The sequence below is a fragment of the Lissotriton helveticus genome, chromosome 8 (genome assembly GCF_964261635.1).
Source record: "Lissotriton helveticus chromosome 8, aLisHel1.1, whole genome shotgun sequence".
In the NCBI taxonomy this organism is placed as follows: domain Eukaryota; kingdom Metazoa; phylum Chordata; class Amphibia; order Caudata; family Salamandridae; genus Lissotriton; species Lissotriton helveticus.
This window is the reverse complement of record NC_136069.1, coordinates 1,655,756,956-1,655,781,500: the sequence shown is the minus strand read 5'-3', so window position 1 is coordinate 1,655,781,500 and position 24,545 is coordinate 1,655,756,956. Positions and strand designations below refer to the sequence as shown.

The 24,545-nt window shown below is 48.5% G+C and overlaps 1 protein-coding gene across 1 annotated transcript in view; it reads right to left on the bottom strand.

Annotated features, from left to right (window-relative positions):
• Window positions 1–24,545, bottom strand: part of DCHS1 (dachsous cadherin-related 1) — a 277,728-nt gene that overhangs the window by 86,422 nt on the left and 166,761 nt on the right. The window contains exon 2 of the mRNA XM_078658722.1: window positions 342–530. Coding sequence (XP_078514848.1) covers window positions 342–530 — 189 coding nt within the window. The remainder of the gene's footprint in view (window positions 1–341; window positions 531–24,545) is intronic.

Here is a 24,545-nt window from a genome sequence, read left to right as displayed (position 1 = left end):
TTTTATCAACCAAAATGTGTATATTTATCAGATGATGGCCTTTTTCAATTTGGGATCAACCACCCACTCAAGGTCGAATCTCGACTCATTGTTATATAGTTCCCCTTTTTATTTTATTTTTTTCTACTTTTATTCACGCTCCAGTAGACTTCGATGGAACTCGCAGACTTCAATATTAAGCACTGATGGCCATAGACTTCCATCAACATTTAAACTTCACTTTTTCCATTTTTCTTTTTGAGATTTTATACAATTTTTAGTATCAAAGTCCAGTTCTCGTAGCCCCTCTCACCAGAGCTCTTATGTCCTCCCACCAAGATTAAAAGAGCAGCAGTACTCACCCCGTCCACTGCGCTGATGGTGAAATCGTAACTGCGCATGCCCTCGTCGCGGTCCAGGCTCTGAGCCGTGCACAGCTCCCCCGTCTGCTTGTGGATGCGGAATTGGGTGGGTACCACACTGCCAATGCCCGAGCCCAGCGAATAGGTAATCGTCCCGAAGGTGCCACTGTCCGCATCCGCCGCAGAGACCTATGGGCAAAAGGATAGAAAAGTGAGGCGGTGCAATCTTTACCACAGTGAAAACTTCACTTAATATTTGTAAAATCTTCATTGATTGATTAAAAAATAATCATTACAATATTTGGAGCAGTAGTAGTTGTAATCACAGTAGTGCAAAGGATCAATCTAATCAAATGCATAAATAGATCAAATAAGGAAAGTCCACTTAAATTTCATCATTTTCACCAGATACTAGGGAAAGGACGCCGCACTGGAACATTGATACCACATAAACAACACAAAGTAGCTTGTCTGTTGTCTATAATTATCATACTTTCCATGGTCATTGCCTTACTAACAGGATATCTCCATGCTTGCACACGCGCTTTATCTTATCCTTTTTTTCCTACCTCCACATCTATAAAGTGACTACGTGCTTATTCCGCTATGCTATAAACAGTATTAAAATAAATGGGTAAAATTCCTCAATGCTCATCAATTTTAATACAGACTTATTAAAGTGCCTCAAAGCAGTTAAGTGCTTACATGCAGTGCCTTAGTGCTACCCAAACTTTATTTCCATCAGTGGGTAGCATGTCAATAAGGATCTTCTGATTGTTCTAATAATACCTAATAATACCTACTCTCCATTTAATTCCAAATTTGTTTTTTTTTCTTCTATAAAGATATACTTGGCAAATTGTCTATTTAAATGGATTAATTTCCCAGAGAGGCATAAGATTATTGCTTGACCACATGTTCTCTCACCCCTTGTCCATTGAAAGTGGGTTTCAACAATGCTTGCTTTTTCTTTACTAGGCAAGGGTAAGTGCACATGATATTTGTTAGCATTTTGCATGCAAACCCACAGAGTCTATAGTTTGGCGTTGGCGAGTTGCATATCCATCTTGGGGTTTTATCATTTGTCGGATATTGGCCAAATCTTATTTTTTTTTTTAATGTGTCCCTAATAAATGGCTGATGACTAAGTAGTAGATAAGGTTGGGGCTTCTTGTTATTAAAGAATTAATGATCGACCAGGCATGTTTTTTTGATGATAGGCTCCTTATCCAGTATCAGGTATAGTATGTTCGTTAAGCGTTTTTAAAAGTGTTTATAAATATTTCTATTTCTTCCCCAATTATCATATGGAAAGAGATTAAATGTATTTAGACTCTTAGTTAAGTAAGACTTCCACCCACTTGCGTAGTCGGATTTAGTCAATTCTTGTCAACACAAATTTGCGAGGCTGTGTGAATAAGATAAAATCAAGGAGCTTTTTAAGAATGCTGTTTGCCTTGCTAACGTTTGACTTGACATGCCAAATTCCAATCGGATAAATGCATGTCCAATATTTTTGGAAATCCTAAAAGTAGATTTTAAAACCATAATTTGTAAATTATCTAAATTTTTAGAATCCTTGCCTCGCAACATTACAGACCCATAAGCCAAGGCAGGAATCGTCTTGGCCTTCATAAATTTCACTTAATGCTTGTGACTGAGGCATGAGAGTAGATCTCGCAGGATTCTAAAAGCGAATGCAAGACAAGTAGCTTTGGCTTTTAAATTAGTACAGTGATATTTAAAGGTAACCCTATCATCATATGTGATTCCCAAGTATTTGTAGGTTTTTACTGTTTCAATCTCTAGTCCATTTGCTTTCCATACGTGCCTACCGGGTATAGTTGACCCTATTATCATCATTTTTAGGTCTCGCCTGTCGATGCGCATGCGCATCGAGCTTGCGAGACTATTGGGGCTTAAACAGTCTTTAACCAACTTGCAAGGAATCGTGGCGATTCCTTGCAGTGCCCGTGAAATTCAAGCTTAATGCGCATGCGCTTAAAAGCGCGTGCACATGCCCCCAGCCACCTGCCTGCCCCTGCTGCTTTCACACCCTCTCGCCGTCTGTTCCCCCTGCTGCGTCATCAAAGGCTTTCACGGCCGGCCGGCCGTGCTTTCAGTTTCACTGCCGGCCGGCCGTGTAAAGTGCACTTCAAAGGCCGCTCTCCCCACTCCGCCCCCTCCCCTGCCCACCGTGTCGCGTTTCTCCTCCTCCCTCCCCTTCTCTGCCTTCCCTCCGTCTTGTATTTTCCCTCTGCTCTTTCCTTTATTCTTTTTCTCTTTCCTTTCAGATTCCGTTTCTTTCCTTCCCTAGTTTGTTTCTTTTTTCCTGTTCCATTTTAAACCTATTTAACAATTCTTCCCTTACTCATCGTTTGTTCGATCCGTGTGACTTTGCCGACTTACACCTCCCCTCCCTACTTTCTGCCCTGGCCCCTCCCCCTCTCCTTGAGGTGAGCTCGGCATCACCCTCGCTCATAGCCTCGAATCCATCGCCCTGCTTCCAGTATGCACACCCCGAGCACGTCCTTCGAAACACATTTCCATTCTGTCCATTCCTATGCATCATTCATTTATCACGCAGACACCTCTCTGATCCGTTTCAAAGCCAAACTGCAACTTTCTTGCATTTCAGTTCTAAATGATTTTGTAACGCAGGGCTGCATACCTAAACTGAATCTGTAGTTCTACAGAATTATGTCGTGCACACTAATTATCTTATTTAGATGAACATTTCTTTTAATACATTCTTTTAACTGCCAAATGTCATGGGGATTTCACAGAAGAATACAACACAGTATGTTTTGCACGGCCGGCCGGCGTGCTTTCAGTTTCACTGCCGGCCGGCCGTGTAAAGTGCACTTCAAAGGTCGCTCTCCCCGCTCCGCCCCCTCCCCTGCCCGCCGTGTCGCATTTCTCCTCCTCCCTCCCCTTCTCAGCCTTCCCTCCGTCTTGTATTTTCCCTCTGCTCTTTCCTTTATTCTTTTTCTCTTTCCTTTCAGATTCCGTTTCTTTCCTTCCCTAGTTTGTTTCTTTTTTCCTGTTCCATTTTAAACCTATTTAACAATTCTTCCCTTACTCATCGTTTGTTCGATCCGTGTGACTTTGCCGACTTACACCTCCCCTCCCTACTTTCTGCCCTGGCCCCTCCCCCTCTCCTTGAGGTGAGCTCGGCATCACCCTCGCTCATAGCCTCGAATCCATCGCCCTGCTTCCAGTATGCACACCCCGAGCACGTCCTTCGAAACACATTTCCATTCTGTCCATTCCTATGCATCATTCATTTATCACGCAGACACCTCTCTGATCCGTTTCAAAGCCAAACTGCAACTTTCTTGCATTTCAGTTCTAAATGATTTTGTAACGCAGGGCTGCATACCTAAACTGAATCTGTAGTTCTACAGAATTATGTCGTGCACACTAATTATCTTATTTAGATGAACATTTCTTTTAATACATTCTTTTAACTGCCAAATGTCATGGGGATTTCACAGAAGAATACAACACAGTATGTTTTGCAGCATGTCCAAGTGCAAAGCAAAGATGCACTGTCGTCATGCCCCCTTAATCCGAAACCCGCTCCGCCCCCTCCCCTGCCCGCCGTGTCGCATTTCTCCTCCCCCCTCCCCTTCTCTGCCTTCCCTCCGTCTTGTATTTTCCCTCTGCTCTTTCCTTTATTCTTTTTCTCTTTCCTTTCAGATTCCGTTTCTTTCCTTCCCTAGTTTGTTTCTTTTTTCCTGTTCCATTTTAAACCTATTTAACAATTCTTCCCTTACTCATCGTTTGTTCGATCCGTGTGACTTTGCCGACTTACACCTCCCCTCCCTACTTTCTGCCCTGGCCCCTCCCCCTCTCCTTGAGGTGAGCTCGGCATCACCCTCGCTCATAGCCTCGAATCCATCGCCCTGCTTCCAGTATGCACACCCCGAGCACGTCCTTCGAAACACATTTCCATTCTGTCCATTCCTATGCATCATTCATTTATCACGCAGACACCTCTCTGATCCGTTTCAAAGCCAAACTGCAACTTTCTTGCATTTCAGTTCTAAATGATTTTGTAACGCAGGGCTGCATACCTAAACTGAATCTGTAGTTCTACAGAATTATGTCGTGCACACTAATTATCTTATTTAGATGAACATTTCTTTAAATACATTCTTTTAACTGCCAAATGTCATGGGGATTTCACAGAAGAATACAACACAGTATGTTTTGCAGCATGTCCAAGTGCAAAGCAAAGATGCACTGTCGTCATGCCCCCCTAATCCGAAACCCGCTCCGCCCCCTCCCCTGCCCGCCGTGTCGCATTTCTCCTCCCCCCTCCCCTTCTCTGCCTTCCCTCCGTCTTGTATTTTCCCTCTGCTCTTTCCTTTATTCTTTTTCTCTTTCCTTTCAGATTCCGTTTCTTTCCTTCCCTAGTTTGTTTCTTTTTTCCTGTTCCATTTTAAACCTATTTAACAATTCTTCCCTTACTCATCGTTTGTTCGATCCGTGTGACTTTGCCGACTTACACCTCCCCTCCCTACTTTCTGCCCTGGCCCCTCCCCCTCTCCTTGAGGTGAGCTCGGCATCACCCTCGCTCATAGCCTCGAATCCATCGCCCTGCTTCCAGTATGCACACCCCGAGCACGTCCTTCGAAACACATTTCCATTCTGTCCATTCCTATGCATCATTCATTTATCACGCAGACACCTCTCTGATCCGTTTCAAAGCCAAACTGCAACTTTATTGCATTTCAGTTCTAAATGATTTTGTAACCAGGGCTGCATACCTAAACTGAATCTGTAGTTCTACAGAATTATGTCGTGCACACTAATTATCTTATTTAGATGAACATTTCTTTCAATACATTCTTTTAACTGCCAAATGTCATGGGGATTTCACAGAAGAATACAACACAGTATGTTTTGCAGCATGTCCAAGTGCAAAGCAAAGATGCACTGTCGTCATGCCCCCCTAATCCGAAATTGCATTAATAACTTACTTTAGCACATTAAAAAAAAAAAGGCACCACCACCGCATCCACCACCACATCCACCACATCCACCACACCCACATCCACCGCATCCACCACCACCACATCCACCACCACCACATCCACCACCACATCCAACACATCCACCACCACTTCCACCACCACCGCATGCACCACCACCACCGCATCCACCACCACCACATCCACCACCACCACCACATCCACCACCACCACCGCATCCACCACCACCACCGCATCCACCACCACCACATCCACCACCACCCCCACATCCACCACCTCCCCCACATCCACCACCTCATCCACCACCGCATCCACCACCACATCCACCACACCCACCATCACTTCCACCACCACATCCACCACCACTTTCACCACATCCACCACCACCACCACATCCACCACCACATCCACCACCACCACCACATCCACCCCCACATCCACCACCATCACCACCACATCCACCATCACCACCACCACATCCACCACCACATCCACCACCACCATATCCCCTAGATCCACCACCACCACATCTATATGTGTGTGTGTGTGTGTGTGTAGGTGCAAATGCAATGTTCTTGAATTTTCGTCACAATAAAATACACTGAACATAATCTTCACAAAAGTTATTTACAAACGTTTAAGCTATTGCCATTATAAATTACAATACATTTTATTTCAGTATTTATTATTTACAAAATTAAAAGCCATTGTTATTTGTAATATCAATACATCTAAGTCACGTAAATACAACACACATTGCATTACAAATGATATAGGTGTCACATTTGCGAAAGTTAAAACTATTGACATTGTAACTGACAAAGCTATTAATTTTGCTATTTTCAAAACCAACGCCACTCAACCACGCAACGCCACTCACCCACGCAACGCTACTCACCCACGCAACGCCACTCACACACGCAACGCCACTCATCCACGCAACGCCACTCACACACGCAACGCCACTCATCCACGCAACGCCACTCATCCACGCAACGCCACTCATCCACGCAACGCCACTCATCCACGCAACGCCACTCATCCATTTGCAAAACGAAAAATGTAAAACTCTTCTATTGCGAGACCTATTGCATTTTCAATGCTTGGTTTTATATTCAATTGTAAGCCAATTTCTAAAATATAGTTGTTAAAAGAACGTATTAACCGCTGTAGGCCTAGCGGGAGTGTGACTAATCAATACTGTATCATCGGCATACTGCAAGTAGTTTATGTTCAATCCAGAAAGATTAGGTGAATGGGGATTAACATTCTGTAAATACAAAGGTAAATCCGCCATAAAAAGATTAAATAAACAAGGGCTAAAACGCAAACTTGCTCCAAAGAGCTAAAAGTTTTAATATGGCGAGCAGTAAAAGTACCATCCCCCATTTTCTCTTGGACCCAAGTATTTGAATATAACAAAACAATCACGTCCAGTAGTTTTACTGGTATACCCCAAGCGGCCAGTTTTTTCCAAAGTATGTTACGGGGGACAGAGTCAAAAGTAGCTTTCAAATCTATGAAGCAAATATGTAACTTTTGTGTTTTTTTTTTTACCTTTCTCCGCTAACAGTGTGAGTGATATTAGAATGGTCATCGTTGACTGGCCCCTTCTAAACCCGGTTTGAAAGATCAGAATTATCAGTTAGATTTTTAGGCGACAGTTAGCAGGATTGTCAGGGGGACCGTTCTTGTAGATGGGTTGGATATTACTTCCCTGCCGAGAGTCTGGGATTACTTTGAACATTACGGTTTCTTTAAACCGGGGTGTGAAGATTTATGCCGACAGATCTGATTTGCTCTTGAACCCTGCATTTGGAATTCTATTTGGACCCGGAGCGCCATTTGATTTAATTCAGGTGATAGAGCTAATAATGCTATTTGGGGGTTATGGTCGCTCTCCACTCGAGCGGCAACATGGTACGCCACAATTCCAGGTGTTAGTTGCCTAGAAACAAGAGCATAGTCGATTAGCAAATTTTGTCTGGAATTTTTTTAAGTTGGTACACCTACTATATTTGATTGATGTTCTTCCTGTAGCAAAGTAAGCTCATATTTTTAAAGATGATAGCAGCAAACCGGAATGATATCATTGTTTAACTTATCTGACCTATTGACCATGTGTATGTTAAAATGCCCTTATTAGGGAATTGATGGGTCAAAGTATCAATCACTTCCCAAACTTAATATTGTTTGCAACACGAACAATGGACTGACATAGCAACAGTTCATTCAATGCTTCACTAGAAACAGAATGAGAAAAGTGTGTTGCATTTTCACTTTGATCGTTACTAAATCCACAGACCTGTGTTTCCAAAAACTTACATGTAGAAATATTAAAATTTCTGATCAAGATAATATTGACAATACATTTAGATTTCCCTACGCCAGGGGCCTGGAAACAGGAACTATCGTCATGTGGGTTTGACAATACTTCAGCGCAGTGCACTAGTCACTTTATCCTGTTTTGCGTCCTATCTTCTGGGCCGAGACCTTCTTTATTTCTCCAAAGACTGCAGAAGTCAAATCTGAGATATCGCAAAAAAGGGTTAAAATCTCTGCAGTCTCTAGGTTTCCCAGAAATCTGTTATGCGTAATGAAATTTTATAAAATCATCCTTTTATGTTAGGAAACAATATGAATTTCAAGAAATAGAAATTAATAGATGATATGTTAACATAGAAAGTTTTAATTTTAACTTTTCTGCGATAATTATGTCATAAAACTGTACTGGAGTAAATCACTTTATATTGTTCCATGGACATTAATATTACATTTTACTATACTGTAATTTTTATTGTAATTTATGCACTTTTATGGCTCCAGTCGAATAAAGATTTGCTTTGTTATGATTTGACTGATGGAGCAATATTTTGGCATCTACAAAAAATATAAATGCAATCAGTACTATAATAAGTGTGAGCCTGAAATGCCTGTACAAAAGCCTGTCTCTACTTTCCTTTTCACAGGCGAGCTGTGGCACATAGTTGCTTGTGATGTAGAGTGAGGCGGCATCAGAGAAGGGCTCAGAGGTCTCTGTGGAAACCTGGACCAGGCAGAGATGGTTTGAACCAGCAGAAGGCTTCCAAAAGGGGCAGAAAATGGGATTGGTAACATGAGCAGCAGCCTGCACTCCCTCCTCCGAGACATACAAAGGTTCAGAGCCTGCACCCCCTGCACTGATCTATCACACTTTCAGAGCCTGCACTCCCTCCTTCGAGACATAAAAATTTCAGAGCATGCATTCCCAGCACTGATAAGTTCAGAGCCTGTGCCTTCTGCGCCTCTCAAGTACTTGGCACAGGCACAGTACAAAGTCAGTGCCCCAGGTTAGCTGTTAAAGTTTCCTTTTGTTTAAAATCCTATTATTAACTTTGTAGAATAATTGTGTTTTTCTTTTCCAAACTTTCCTGGCTGTAGCTGTGAGGAATGATTCCAGGACATGTCTGGCCCTGAAGGGCGCTCGTCCATACAAAGGAAAGTGAAGGTTGAAAAGAAGACGGCATGAAAGTGGAAGTGTTAGGGAGTGAGATTCCTTCTACCCCTTCTGAAGGCCTGTGGGGCAGATATTGCGGCCCCAAGGGGTGAATGCCAGGGACACAGAGTGTCATCCTTTTCTAGACTGCAGAGCTATTACTTCTGCAGCACTGGATGTCTGTACTCCAGAGCCTCTATTCCTTCTGTGAGCCCTACAAGTCCTATATTGCTGCCTCAACAGTGGGTGCCTGTACTCCAAATCCTCTACCCCTTCTGTGAGGCCAACAAACCATAAACTGCTGCCTCAACAGGGGATGCATGAACTTCGGAGCCTCTACCCCTTTTGTGAGCCCTGTAAGTCATTGATTACTGCCTCAACGGTGGATGCCTGGCCTCCAAATCCTCTACCCCTTATGTGAGCTCAACAAGCCCTAAATTACTGCCCTAACGGTGGATGCCTGTACTCCAGATCATCTACCCCTTTTGTGAGCCCTACAAACCCTATATTACTGCCTCAACGGTGGATGTGTGTACTCCGGAGCCTCTACCCCTTCTGTGAGCCAACCAAGCCATATATTATTGTCCCAACAGTGGATTCCTGTAATCCAGAGCCTCTGCCCCTTCTGTGAGCCCAACAAGCCCTACATTAATGCCCCAACTGTGGATGTCTGTACCCCAGATCCTCTACCCCTTCTGTGAGACAAATAAACCCTAAATTACTGCCTTAACAGTGGATGCCCGTACTCCCGAGACTACCCCCTTTCTGTGAGACAAACAAACCCTAATTACTGCCTTAAAAGTAGATGCCTGTACTCCAGAGCCTCTACTCTTTCTGTGAGACCAACAAACCCTAAATTACTGCCTCAACAGGGGATGCCTGCACTCAAGATCCTCTTGAGGTGGGTGAGCCAACAAATGGACAGGTAGAGCCAATCCAAGGGTTTGGCTGGGCTCTAAGAGGCCGTGCACAAACAGAGCCTTGAAAAGAATTGCCGTCTAAATCATGCAACGAACACCAAGTGTATATATTGTAGTCTGTTTAAAATGTATAAAAAGCCATTTCTTTAACATTCAGAACTGTTTCACCTTATTAATACACCAGATTATTTTACTACAGTGCACACCCTGAACTCATATATTAGAAGGTGCTCTTATATGTGCAACAAAGAAAAAGAATGCTTTATAAATTAACAAATTTCCTTAAGACATGGGTACTCAGATATTTTCTAAGTGGCTAACAAACTACAGTCTTGGATGTGCTAGAGGGCCACATTAATCCTCGGCCATCCCCAAGGAGACAGGGAGGGATGGGAGACTATATGGGCAGTTACAAAATAACACCCTTTCAAAACTGAAAAATGGGAGATTAAGAAATAAAGCGGGGGGAGGTATTTTCTTCATTTGCTTATGTTGAAATGATGCAATTTTAGTTGGGAGATACCTAATATAAAGCCAGTTTTAGCTTCACAAATCTGAAGGCTCCCGCCTGAATCGGATCAATAGAAAAAAGCCTAGAGCCAGAAAACAAAATTTCTAAAAATGACAGCAAAAAATGGAACTCGGGCAGCTTTCATTTCTCTGCTGCTCTTTCCAAGAAGAATGTCTGCGTGCCACAAGGAGAGGTCTGCCGGGCTGCCCGCGGGCTTTACTTTGAGCATCACTGGCCTAAGATCATACAATTTGATCAAACGGGGAAGACAGGATTGTCCACGTTTTCTGGTTCTGTATTATGGAATTCACAAAGTAGATAGCTGAATCATTTTCCTTTTTAACAGCAAAGGTTTGTGCTTTGTTTTTATTTCTTGGTGCATGATTGTTGAGTGTGGGTGGCAGGCTCCCATCAGCCTCTCTGTTGTGAGGTATGGGTTCTCTCTCCTCCTCTTCCTCGCTGGACCCTCCCACTTGCCCCATGACACCATGGTTCACCGCGTGCACCTTATAAATTAACACATCGCCTTTGTGTAGACTCCTATCAGATGCGCCTTGAATCACCCCTCTCTCTCTCGGCGCCTTGGCCGCCATGATGTATCATTACACACTATGCCCGCTCCTGCCTCCGGCGCAGGCCCAGGGCGCCGGCCGTGAACGCCCCGCTGGCCCCAATGATGATACTTTGCTGAACCTCACTCTGACTTATTTACGGAGTTTCACGAGCCTCCATCACTAGAAAGTCAGGGCCCCGTGGCCAGCAGTAATTATGGGCCAGGAGCGCAGAGCGCCTGCCGGTGAGGGGCCACAAGATATGGGCAGGGGCCTGCAGAGACCCAGGCATCCCCCACACCACTACGGGGCCCTCAAGGAGGGTTGAGGTGGTCGCAACACTGATGTGAGGCAGCAGTGACCCGGTGCCTCCACCAATAGCAGCCCCCAGAAGAAAGGAGGCCCGCTGAGACAACAGCAAGCTGGCATGGGCGCCAGAACAGGGGCCCAGATGGGGAGCACTTGACCCGGGCCTGAAGGTCATTGGGGGGTCAGATGTAGTCGTGCTTTAATTTCCAGCATTCCATAAAGAGGAGAGCTCACAAGCTGGATTTGATGAGCAGGGGTCTCTCTGGACCTCTGGGAGGGAAAGTCCAGCCACTTGGTGGAAGCCTAGTGCGGAGTGCAGCAGGCACCGAACCCGGCACAGGCTAGCTGAAGGAGGTCACAACCCACGTGACTTCAGGCCCACTCAGACACCGCCACCAAGAAGGCCTGCCAGGGGTTAGGCGCCAAGCAGCTGCCCACCAGAGCCCCCATGAACCAGGAAGAGGCCCCATGAGGCACCAGCAGACAGCCCCTGGGGGCTCACCCAGTCACCAGGATCTATGCCGCGTCTCCAGTGTGCTGAGGGGGTCCCTCGATCGTCTTAGGTAGAATGAGGGGTGTAGGGGCCCTGGCGCCCCGCACACTCAGACACCAGCTGCAGCCCGTCCCTCCACTATGAGGCTGCCCGAAGCCCACGCAGGGAGCCCCCATAGGAGGGCGGCCACCTTAGTGCCACATGAGGGCACAACCCGACAGGCGGATGTATGACATTACAACGCATGCATTTACATCGCATGCCTTTACAACGCAAGTATTACAACACAGTCCATTACAACGCATAGTGCTTTTGGGCGCTGTATAGTGAATAGTTTAATTTACTATTCCAACTCCAGTCCCCATGGACACTAGGGAAGGTTATTGGATAGTAAATTAACCTATTCCCTATCCTAGAGCGCCCCCCAGAGCAATGCATTGTAATAGTTTGCGTTGTAATGGTTGCGTTGTAAAGGCTCTGCGATGTAAAAGTTGCGTTGTAAGCGTTGTTCACCCCGACAGGCTACTGTTTGGACCCACTGGAGATCCGACGCTACCTAGGACTTCACGCCGTTTGGTCTTGCGTCTGTGTCATGCTGGTTTCATCCCCTGTCTCGTCGGGGTTACAGTGAGCCTGGGCCTCTCTTTGTCCCCTGCTGGACACAATGTGTCCATGGTTATCGCCTTTGTTGTACAGTGTGTCACGCAGTTTGCCAGGGAGCAGTGCCGGGGATTTCGCGCAGTGAGTCCGAGGCATAATGGGGCGCTCTCAGGTCAAGTGGTAGCTAATTGGTGGTGCACAGCGAGGTGGAGGTTCGGAGCCCCTGTGTTTAGGGCCAGACTGGCCATAGCGGGCACCGGGCATTTCCCCGGTGGGCCGCCAGGGTGGGGGCCAGTTTTGGGCCCCCAGGGGCAGTTTTTGTTACAGGGTCATTTTTGCAGATTAGCTCCAATATCGCTCCCTGTAACAAAATCGTCCGAAACCGGCCCTTGCAAACAGCTCGGCAATACCCCCAACCCCCGGGGGGCCCGCCGAACGCTTTGCCAAGGCCTGTTTTGGTTCCCAGTCCGGCCCTGCCTGTGTTTCAGGACGACGCTATTCATGCCAAATTGTCCTGCCCAGAGTGTTGTGGGGCACGCCTGGTCCAGTTCGGCATTGGGGAACAGCGTAAGCGGTGTGGCCCAGGAGCGGTGATGGGGTTTCTGCATGTTGGTAGTGAGCGGTCCCTGTGCTCACGAGTGACTGAGTGCAGACTGGCAGATGACCTTGAACTTGAGAAAGACTGTCATGTTTGGGGCTCGTGGGTGTTGCGTCGGGCGTCGATGGAGCTGTGGCTCAGAGACAGCACTGTTGTTCACGGAGGTGTGGGTCTGAGTGCGACTGCCAGCGGGAGTTGTTCGGCTCGCGGGATACGGTGTGTACACCTGCCGAGAGAGGTGTGAGCAGGGGATAAGAGACCCACTGTATGCCGTGTTGCACCTGAGCTCGGCGGTGGCCCCAATGTTGTGTCTGCAGTGGGGTTTTGGAGCACATCATTTTCAGTTAGGCTTAGTAATTGTTGCCTTACATAGCTTAGGTGACTCTATGGGCAGAAAGCAGGAGTTGTAAGCAGGGGTTTACCCTCTCTGAGATAGTCTGGTTGGGGATCCCCAGCATACGTTGGCACAGCTTGCTGAAGAAGCTGCGGCACAGACTAGCCGGAGGCAGATCCCCTCCCAACATTTTGGTCTTCCACCTCAGAGGCAATGACTTTTCTTTCATGGGTAAAAAAGGTTCTGCTACAAACAATGAAATCCACTATGAGAAGTCAAGCAAACAATTGGGCACAAGTGAATTATGGTGGTCCGTGATCACTCTGCGTTAGTCTGGCATGGGGCCAGGTCTGGAGAGGCCCTGGAAATTTCTTGCAGAAAGGTAAACAGCGCCAGGTGCAAATTCACGGAACAGAGGGGTTTTGGCTTTATGAGACACGGACTCTTACATGCCAAGACCACGGGATGTATAAATGTGGATGGGGTCCATTTGTCTAGAGTGGGCATGGACCTGTTTCTGTTGGACCTGGGTGATGCCCTAGAATCAGCCCAGGTCTAAGTTAGAATCCCTGCCTTGGTGGCGGGCCCTGGGTGTGACAGGGGTCACACACTGAGCAATGGCGGAGTTACAGCATGATCCAGAGGCTGAATAGCACATAGGGGTACCCTCTTCAGGAGCACAACAAGGGTGCAAATGCCAAATAGAGCCAGGAAGTCCTTACGGCAGGACCCTGGAGAAAAGACGGAGCCCGTTAGTCCTGTGGGCGGTTGTAAACCTGAGCAACTGGGGGCTTGCCTGGATACGCTCCGCCCCCTCGAGGGACGTGAGTAAATGGGTGGACTGGTGGTCCACAGAATGTAAGGGGTAATCCCCCAAAATGTTTAACACCGATTGGTTAGGCCACGGTGCAATTTGGCTCTTCAGGTGGGCAGGGCAGCATAGGGGCTGCCTGCCCTCGGAGCGCCCATAAGTTGACACACCATGCTGGCATATTTCTTATGCAATGTTTTCTCCAACGGCCAATGTGTCTTGTGTGTTCTTTATTATGGTATTGCTGTATTTGCGGGTAGGGTGTGTTGCCAATATTGACACTATGTCAATCAATCAATCAATCAGGGTTTGGTGAAGTGCGCTACTCACCCGTGAGGGTCATAAGACGCTGGGGGGGGGAAGGCTGCGGCGGCTCCACAATCAGTCGAAGAGCCAGGTCTTGAGGTCCTTTCTGAATGTGTGCAGGGTCGGGGAGCGTCTGATGTTCACAGGGAGCTCGTTCCAAGTCTTGGCTGCGATGTGGGAGAAAGCTCTCCCGCCGGTTCTGTGTCTGCGGATGCGGGGGACCTCTGCCAGGGTGAGGTCGGCGGAGCGGAGGTTCCTCTTGGGTACGTTGAAGGATATTCTCTTGTTGAGGTACTTTGGGTCCGATGTTGTGTAGGGATTTGCAGGCATGGGTGAGGAGTTCGAAGGTGATCCTCTTCTCGTGGGAAGCCAGTGAAGGCCTCGTAGGTGTTGGGTTATGTGCTCCTGGCATGGTATCCCGAGGAGAAGTCTGGCTGCTGCGTTCTGGATGGTCTGGAGTCTACACAGGAGGGTTTTGTTAATTCCGGCATAGAAGGCGTTGCAGTCGTCTAGTCGGCTGGTGATGAGTGCGTGGGTGACGGTCCTGCAATCGGAGGGGATCCACTTGAAGGTCTCACGGAGGATGCGAAGGCAGTTGAAGCTAGTGGAAGCAACGGCGTTGATCTGGCGGTTCAGGAGAGGGAGGTGTCAAGGATGATGCAGAGGTCTCCAGGTGTGGTCTGTGGGGGTGGGTGGGTTCCCGAGTGTGGGGCGCCACCAGGTGTTGTCCCAGGCGGAGGTTCAGGGACCGAGGATGAGGACCTCGGTCTTCTCTGAGGTTAGCTTCAGGCAGCTGTCTTTCATCCAGGCTGCTACGTTCTTCATTCCTTCCTGGAAGCAGAGTCTGGTGTCTTCGGGATTCTTCGTGAGCGAGAGGATGAGCTGGGTGTCGTCGGCGTAGGATACGATGCTGAGCCCATGCTGTCTGACAATGGCAGCGAGGGGGGCCATGTAGATGTTGAAGAGAGTGGGGCTGAGTGAAGATCCCAGGGGTACTTCGCAGCTGATTTCTGTGGGTTGGGAGAGAAAAGGAGGGAGTCGGATCCTTTGGGTTCTGCTGGAGAGGAAGGGTTGGATCCACCCGAGGGCTCCAAGGCTTTCAAAATGTTCACCTCGGCTCAGGTAGTATGAGAGGCTGTAGGGCCCCTCCCCCCGGGCCCATGCACACACCAGCAGCAGGCCACCCCTCCCCCGTGCCGAGGCTCACCTCAGCTCACCCTCAGCCAGAGCTGGCCCAGCGCTCTTCTCTCTATTATTTTTCATTAAACGCTCATTTTGGACACAATAAGCTTTCCATCCCACTGACAGATTCACATTTTTTTTCACAAAAAGAATGCAAAATGTGTGCACTGAAAGCGCTTGTGAAAGTTGATCGCTTCCTCGTGGGTGACAGCGCCAAAGCATATAAGCCCCCCAGAGCAGCCCCCGCCAGCACGGGGGCCACGTGACGTGGCTCTGTCAATGAACCCCATTCTTGGACGTTCGTTACCCTACCACTCCTGCTTACGACAGCTCTGGGAGGCACGCACTGCTCCGGCAAAGCACCTCAGGCACGGCCGGCTGCAACCCCTGCTAAAATCGTCTAATGTACCTCTACCCTGAGCGGAGGCACACTTGCTGTTGCACCAGACACGCACACATAGACACACACACAAATAGACACAGACACCCACACACACAGACACACACACACACACTGTTCAGCATCTGGCAATGCACCCAGCTGAGGCCTGCAGCAACCCCTGCCAATCCAACACAGGGCCAGACACAGTTGGGCCGGGACCCCCACCTTGAGCTGTACTATTCTCTATAAAAGCACCCCCTGTGGCTGGAACCGCTCTGTCAATGCCCCCCAATCTGGACCAGTCCACTCCTCTGATGATGCAGCGCGGCCGGGCTCCGCCGACGCACCGCTGAGCTGAGGCACACGACGAGAATATGAACCTGTGGCCCCAATCACTCTGCCAGGGCCCCTCGATCGTAGCCCGCTTTAAATAGACCCCCCCTCCACCAATAAAAGAATCCTCCGTGGCCCGCAGAGGGTGGGCGTCGAAGGCGAGGAGGGTCTGATGTCTGCTTCCACCATGGGTGTTTGTGAGGCTGAGTTCAGTACAGACCATGTGGGCCACCGTGAGCGCCAATCTGGCAAATGCATGCCCCAGGTCCAGAGCCGGCAAACACCCCCCGACGCACTGCAGGCAACAGGGCCACAGCCTGGCAAAGGTGGCCAGCTCACCCGGGCACAGAATGGCTGTTATTAATCTACGTCTGAAGGAACACAGGAAGGAGCCGCTTTCACATAATCTTGTGATAGAGAAATCGGGCAGTGAATCACATCACAGACCGATGGGGGTTAAAAGGTCACTTTTATTTCAGCAACAACAATTCAATACAATAACGCAATCAATGAATGTTCATGTAACCCCACCCTTGCCACCCCTTCTTGATCCCCCATGAAATATCCCCATATCGATCCCCCATGAATGTCCCCCCGTATCGATCTCCCATGACTTTTTACCCATATGAATTTTCCCTAGAACCAATAGGAGACCAGGACCTTGCAGCCAATCTTAACCCTAGTCCAAGCACCCAATCAGTTCAAAAACCCTGATCTCTACGTCCAATAAAGGCCTTAGCCCTACCACTAGTCCCAACCCAAGTCCAAGCAGCCAATGGTACAGGTAGCCCTAGTCCCTACTTCCAATAGAAAGCCTAACCCTACTCTTAGTCCCACAGCTAGTCCAACAACCAATCACACCAGAAGCCCTAAATAGCTACTTCCAATTAAAGGTCTAACCCTAGCCCTAGTCCCACCCTACTCCCAACAGCCAATAACATAGGAAGCCCTAGTCCCTACTTCCAATCGAAATCCTAACCCTAGCCATAGCCCCAACCCTACAATCATTGAATCACAGACCCAGAAACCAATCAGATCCCTCAAATACCCAACCAATGAGGACATTAACCCTAATCCAATTGAAACACCAGATACAACCACCAATCAGTGTACACATGTACCAACCACTAGCAGACCATATAAGGTCCCAGCGACCTCAGACAAGGATTGCTGGCCAGGGAGTTGGAAGCTGCTTCTCCTGTTCAGAATCTCCTAGGAGACAGACAGGCTGAATACACACTTTGGACTTCTGCTGGTAAAGGCTTCACTAACTCGAAATCTAACAATACTGTTTGAATAAAGCTTTACTCCCCCTGCTGGCCAAAAAACAAAGTGCACAGGCCCCAGTAAATACAGTTTAAACAGCTCACAGAGGCACCCTCTGATGTAGAATATCCCTGTTGCTGGGCGCGAGGCAGGAGGGCTGGCCTCACTGGCTTGTGAACACAAAATGGTGGCTGGGGTTGCACTGTTTTAACACAAAGGCCTCAGCAAATGCCTTAACCTCCAGAGTTTTCTTAATAATATTATTATTGCCTGCTCTTTACAGGACACAAAGATCTCTGGGGCAGGTGCCTTAACCTCATAAGATATTTTAAAATGCAGACTTTGCAACCAATTAAGCAGAATAGATTTACTTTCACGTTTCTCTTTGTTGCCAATTTATTTGTGGCAACGTTAAAAAAAAATGTATATGTTGAGGCCCAGATTTAGAATCAGGGTTGTATCACTTTTGTGCCACAACCTTTGATGCAAAATCTAATTTCTTAAATCTCGTAATGCACTCAAATGTACTCATGATAGACCTGCTAAACATATGTGTGAAATGTTAAGATCTAATGTCACTTCTTTGTGATGTAACTTCCTGTGAAGTCATGGGTTATGATGTTACTTCCGGTGATGTAACTTCCTGTGATTCCATATGCGATGTCACATGCTGTGATGTCACGCACTGTGATGCCACCATGATGTCACTTGCATACTGCCTAACTTGGTTAGTCCCCCATCCCCCCCAATTCTGTTTTAGGACTTGCGCCCTAAAAATTACTATGAGGAAATGGAAAAAAGGTGAAGATGAGATTAAATGAAAAGAGAAAGACAAGATGGGGTGAAGAAAAATAAATGGACTGTGATATACAGCAGAAAGGAAAGAGGCAGAAGGTAGGGCGTGGCTCGTAAGCAGTGGCTGAGGCACCCACGGAGGGTCCCCTGCTGTCCACCCCAGGTCACGTGCGCAAGCTTTGAACCCTCCCAATAGCCACAGTTTCACTGCTTTTTATCAACTGGTCAAATTACCCACTTTCAAAGCCTCCCTCCCCCGTTTGTTAGGTCGAGCCTAATGGCAGCACGCATGCACTGTCGCCCGGCGAGGCATGCAGTAGTCGAGTATGCTGTGGAAGCCTCACCTTCTCCCCGCCCATATTTTTGATTGGCTGGTGTCAATGTCCTTGGTAAATGCTGGCTTCCGATTGATAAGGAGGCTTGTTAGTCCCTCCTTATTACCGCCCTGTCGCCATTTGTTACCTCCCATGAGGACTGGATCTTTTACTTGTGGAGTTACACAGTCTCCTTCATAAGTCGTTAAGCACTATTTCTTTTTTATTTGTAGCGAGGTCCGCTTTCGTGCTACGCTTGTTTATTTAATTAATTTGCCGCACGGGCCGAAAGGGAGCGTTTCTACTCACTAATCTAACAAGCATTTGCCATGCAATAGGTCTCACATTTACACGAGTTTGAGCTATTACAAATAACAATGCCTTTTATTTTTGTTTTCGTTTTTAAAAACATAAATAAAAGGCATTGTCATTTGCAATGCCAATAGCGAAACTCGCGTAAATGCGAGACCTATTGCATTGCAAATTATTATTTTGTACCGTCTGTAAAACTATGCAGCTAGGAGCATTTAAATTGTCTGCTACTAGAATGCTTGAGAAAGGCTTGATGGCGGCACTATTTAAAAACAATTACTGAAATAATAAAGTAAGTAGCTGTGCCAGTAAAACGGCTTGCCTTCTCGTTCAAGTCAGCCTCACAGTGACGTTTCAGCAATATTCGCTTTCAGGAGCGCGCCTCGACTCAGAACCATTCTTGGCGCTGTGCTGCTGGGGCGCCAGGGAAGAGGCTGTCGCTGGATCAGACGTCTCCGCCGCCAGCCCCCTCAATCCCCCCAGTCCAACCTCAGGCCTCTCAGTTCAACTCCTCCAGCAGGAAACACCTGCAGACGGACCCCGAGGATGGAGAGGCGGCTGGGGCTCTGGAGCAGGGCCCCCACACCTCCACACCTGGGAAGGACGCCAGCCGAGGGGCCTGGCGTCCCTTATCCGCCATCAGCGCTATCTGTCATCGGCCAGCCCCCCTCCAAGGGCCAGCTCGGCCCAAAGGGCCTCGTGACACGGAGGGGCATCGTGACACGGAGGGGCGTCTTGACATGGTACCAGGGGCGTAACACAGACCCCTGCAGGGCCCGCGGTGAGGGGAGGGGGGACCTCACCCTCCAGGGGGCCCCGTCAGCACCGCACTTCTGCTGGTGAGCTCTAGATTGAGTCCGGAGGGGGCCCCTTCACGTACCCTGCAGGGAGGGCCCTCTCAAGGTTCGTTACACCACTGCATGGTACTCTCGACCACAACACCAGAAGAAGTCACTCCAGAACTTCAAACGAATGTTTACCTTCACAGATGGCAAAAAAACCAGAACGACGATAGGGTGGAGGGGGTGGAAACAGGATGGAAGCATAGGGTGGGGAGAGGGTGGAATCAGGAGGGAAGCATAGGGTGGGGGAAGGGACTGAAACAGGAAGTAAGCACAGGGTGAGGGAGGGGGTGGAAACAGGGGGGAAGCATAGGGTGGGGGAGAGGGTGGAAACAGGAGGGAAGCATAGGGTGGGGGAGGAAGGGAAGCATAGTGTGGGGGAGGGAGGTGGAAACAGGAGGGAAGCATAGGGTGGGGGAGGGGTGGAAACAGGAGGGAAGCATAGGGTGGGGGAGGAAGGGAAGCATAGTGTGGGGGAGGGAGGTGGAAACAGGAGGGAAGCATAGGGTGGGGGAGGGGTGGAAACAGGAGGGAAGCATAGGGTGGGGGAGGAAGGGAAGCATAGTGTGAGGGAGGGAGGTGGAAACAGGAGGGAAGCATAGGGTGGGGGAGGGGTGGAAACAGGAGGGAAGCATAGGGTGGGAGAGGGAGGTGGAAACAGGAGGGAAGCATAGGGTGGGAGTTGGAAACAGGAGCGGAGCATAGGGTGGGGAGGGGACTGAAACAGGGGGGAAGCATAGGGTGGGGGAGAGGGGTGGAAACAGGAGGGAAGCAGAGGGTGGGGGAGAGAGGGAAGCATAGGGTGGGTGAGGGAGGTGGAAAGAGGAGGGAAGCATAGGGTGGGGGAGAGGGGTGGAAACAGGAGGGAAGCATAGGGTGGGGGAGAGGGGTGGAAACAGGAGGGAAGCATAGGGTGGGTGAGGGAGGTGGAAAGAGGAGGGAAGCATAGGGTGGGGGAGAGGGGTGGAAACAGGAGGGAAGCATAGGGTGGGGGAGAGGGGTGGAAACAGGAGGGAAGCATAGGGTGGGAGAGGGAGGTGGAAGCCGGAGGGAAGTATAGGGTGGGGGAGAGAGGGAAGCATAGGGTGGGGGAGAGGGGTGGAAACAGGAGGGAAGCATAGGGTGGGGGAGGGAGGTGGGAAGAGGAGTGAAGCATAGGGTGGGTGAGGGAGGTGGAAAGAGGAGGGAAGCATAGGGTGGGGGAGTGGTGGAAACAGGAGGGAAGCATAGGGTGGGGGAGGGGTGGAAACAGGAGGGAAGCATAGGGTGGGGGGAGGGGTGGAAACAGGAGGGAAGCATAGGGTGGGGGAAGGGACTGAAACAGGAGGTAAGCACAGGGTGAGGGAGGGGGTGGAAACAGGGGGGAAGCATAGGGTGGGAGAGGGAGGGAAGCATAGTGTGGGGGAGGGAGGTGGAAACAGGAGGGAAGCATAGGGTGGGAGAGGGAGGTGGAAGCCGGAGGGAAGCATAGGGTGGGGGAGGAAGGGAAGCATAGTGTGGGGGAGGGAGGTGGAAACAGGAGGGAAGCATAGGGTGGGGGGAGGGGTGGAAACAGGGGGGAAGCATAGGGTGGGGGGAGGGGTGGAAACAGGAGGGAAGCATAGGGTGGGAGAGGGAGGTGGAAACAGGAGGGAAGCATAGGGTGGGAGTTGGAAACAGGAGCGGAGCATAGGGTGGGGAGGGGACTGAAACAGGGGGGGAAGCATAGGGTGGGGGAGAGGGGTGGAAACAGGAGGGAAGCATAGGGTGGGGGAGAGAGGGTAGCATAGGGTGGGTGAGGGAGGTGGAAAGAGGAGGGAAGCATAGGGTGGGGGAGAGGGGTGGAAACAGGAGGGAAGCATAGGGTGGGGGAGAGGGGTGGAAACAGGAGGGAAGCATAGGGTGGGGGAGGGAGGTGGAAACAGGAGGGAAGCATAGGGAGGTGGAAACAGGAGGGAAGCATAGGCTGGGAGTTGGAAACAGGAGCGGAGCATAGGGTGGGGGAGGGGGTGGAAACAGGGGGGAAGCATAGGGTGGGGGAGGGAGGTGGAAGCCAGAGGGAAGCATAGGGTGGGGGAGGGAGGTGGAAACAGGGGGGAAGCATAGGGTGGGGGGAGGGGTGGAAACAGGAGGGAAGCATAGGGGGGGGGAGGGAGGTGGAAACAGGAGGGAAGCATAGGGTGGGGGAGGTAGGTGGAAACAGGAGGGAAGCACAGGGTGGGGGAGGGAGGTGGAAACAGGGGGGAAGCATAGGGTGGGGATGGAGGTGGAAACAGGAGGGGAGCAAAGGGTGGGAGAGGGAGGTGGAAGCCAGAGGGAAGCATAGGGTGGGGGAGGGAGGTGGAAACAGGGGGGAAGCATAGGGTGGGGGGAGGGGTGGAAACAGGAGGGAAGCATAGGGTGGGGGGAGGGGTGGAAACAGGAGGGAAGCACAGGGTGGGGGAGGGAGGTGGAAACAGGGGGGAAGCATAGGGTGGGGATGGAGGTGGAAACAGGAGGGGAGCAAAGGGTGGGAGAGGGAGGTGGAAACAGGAGGGACGCATGTTATGTTGTGATTTAATTATTAGTATTGCTTTAAGACTCGTGCTGTTACAAGCCTCTAGAATGTTTACCCTTGCATCGACTGTATTCTCTCCTGTATGTCAGTTACGCTCTGGCTGCTTGACTACTAGATGTGTTGCTGGCTCCGCCTGCGCTTCTATATTTATGCTTAAATAAACTACTCGAAGAATCATCTTCTGGCTCCTTCATAACAACTGGCGACGACGAGGGATCTGAATCTTTATCGTTTCAAATTTTTTTCTCTCGCATTTTAAAAAAAAAAAAAAAAAAAAAAAAAAAAAAGGAGAACAGCTTGGACACTTTTAACCATACCGGAGGATTCGTCAACCTGTTCTACACTCCCTGCACCTATGGACCGCTACGCTGCCTGTTCTGATTTAACCAAGAATGGACCTTGTAAAGCTACTTAAGGTAGGCCCAGGAAATCGTTACCACTCACGATTTCAAACGACATCGCCTGCATCTTTTGATTGCTGAACAAAGTTCCACTCGCGCTCCATGTTGCGCGACCTCTGCTACCTACGCGACTCCCCTACGTCATCACACTCGCAGCATTGGTGTGACGTGTGACGGAGGCGTGTGACGGAGGCGCGTAAAGTCACGCTGTGTGACCCTGCGTAGCGGCCATTTTGGGAAATCCTTCGGCAGTCGACGTTGTCAATTTCACACGCCGCTTCACGCTGCCTTTCTTAACTGTGCTTACACACAACAGGCAGAATTAATTCTAAAAGCGAAATCACTTATTCACCATTTCACGAGGAGCACAGGTGAGACAGTCGGAACACTTACTTTTACAATTACGTGCAGTATATTATTGTTCTACTACTATTTTCTTTTTAATTGATTTTGTTTACTTCAATTTATGGATACTAGTGATCAAACTGGTGATCAAACCAAAGATACAGCAATGGCCCAACAAAGTTTCGTTATTAGTCCCCCACAACCTTTTTGGGCTACAGGTTCTCAACCTGACATGAAATGGGTGGAATGGAAGGAGTATTTTAATAACTATATTTGTGCCATTGATGAAAATGGCAAAATGAAGCCTGAGCAAAAGAAAAGAATACTATTACACTCTTTGGGGCCTAAAGGTTTAAAAACTTTTTCACGAATGCAAAAAATGGTGGATACTGACTTAAGTGAATTTGATAACGCAATTGCTGATATGGACAGGTATTTTGCTCCCAAAGTATGCATAGGTGTTGTGAGGCACAAATTTTTCCAAAGAAAACAGAAGAAGGAAGAATTGGTTGATGAGTGGCTGGATGATCTAAAAAAACTGGCTATTGACTGTAAATTCGACAACCTACATGATGACCTTATTAGAGACCAATTGGTTATGCATAATGACAATTCACCTATTCAAGATCGACTTTGGGTCAATGGTGATGCACCTCTTGATGATGTACTTGCTATCATGAGGAAGTCGGAAATGTCAGGGAGATGTGCTGTCATTGTCAAAGACACAGTGAAAGATTTAAACAATACGCCATCTGCAGTGTTCAAGATTCAAGGATCAACAAAGTATCAGACCAAACAGTTCCAGAACAAGAACTTTAATCAACCATTCAAGAACCAAGCGAGAGACAACAAGCCAGAAGACAGGAAATGTTACCGTTGTGGTAGCAAGGATCATATGGCTTATTTCAAGTCGTGCCCTGCTTTACGGAAGAAGTGTAGTGTCTGCGGTCTAATAGGACATTTTAGCAAAATGTGCCGCAAACGCAGCAATGTCAAGTGTATTTGGAATGATGATGGCAGTGCTAGTGAGAGTGGTGAGGATGAGGATGTTTGTGTCAAAAATGTAAGTGGTAATTACATGCTAAATATCACAGATGAAGCAATGGAAGGTAAACCAATTTGCGAAGTGTCTTTGGGTGGCATTAAGGTACAAGTATATGCTGACTCGGGGTCTCCATACACTATTATAAACGAGGAGGTATGGAAGAAGAAATTTACTAGCAAATTAGGGGATAAGTTGAATCCCTCAGATGTAAATCCTGTGAGTTACACAGGCGATAGAATTGGGTTATTGGGTTTTAGGTGGCTCACATTCCTATTTAAAGGTAGACTCACCAGAGGCAAAGTGTACATAGCCAAAACGGGACCATCTGTCCTTGGTTGGTTCGACCAGAAAAACCTCCACATCATCCTAGACCCCAACAGTAAGGAGAAAGTCTTAGTTGTAGATGAATGTAGTAAAATTGAAGACACCTTGAAACGTAAATTTACTAAAGTGGTGAGTGGTCAATTAGGCCAGTTAAAAGGTTTTGAGCACAGGATCATGCTCAAGAGTGACGCACTACCTAAAGTGCATAAGGTCAGACCC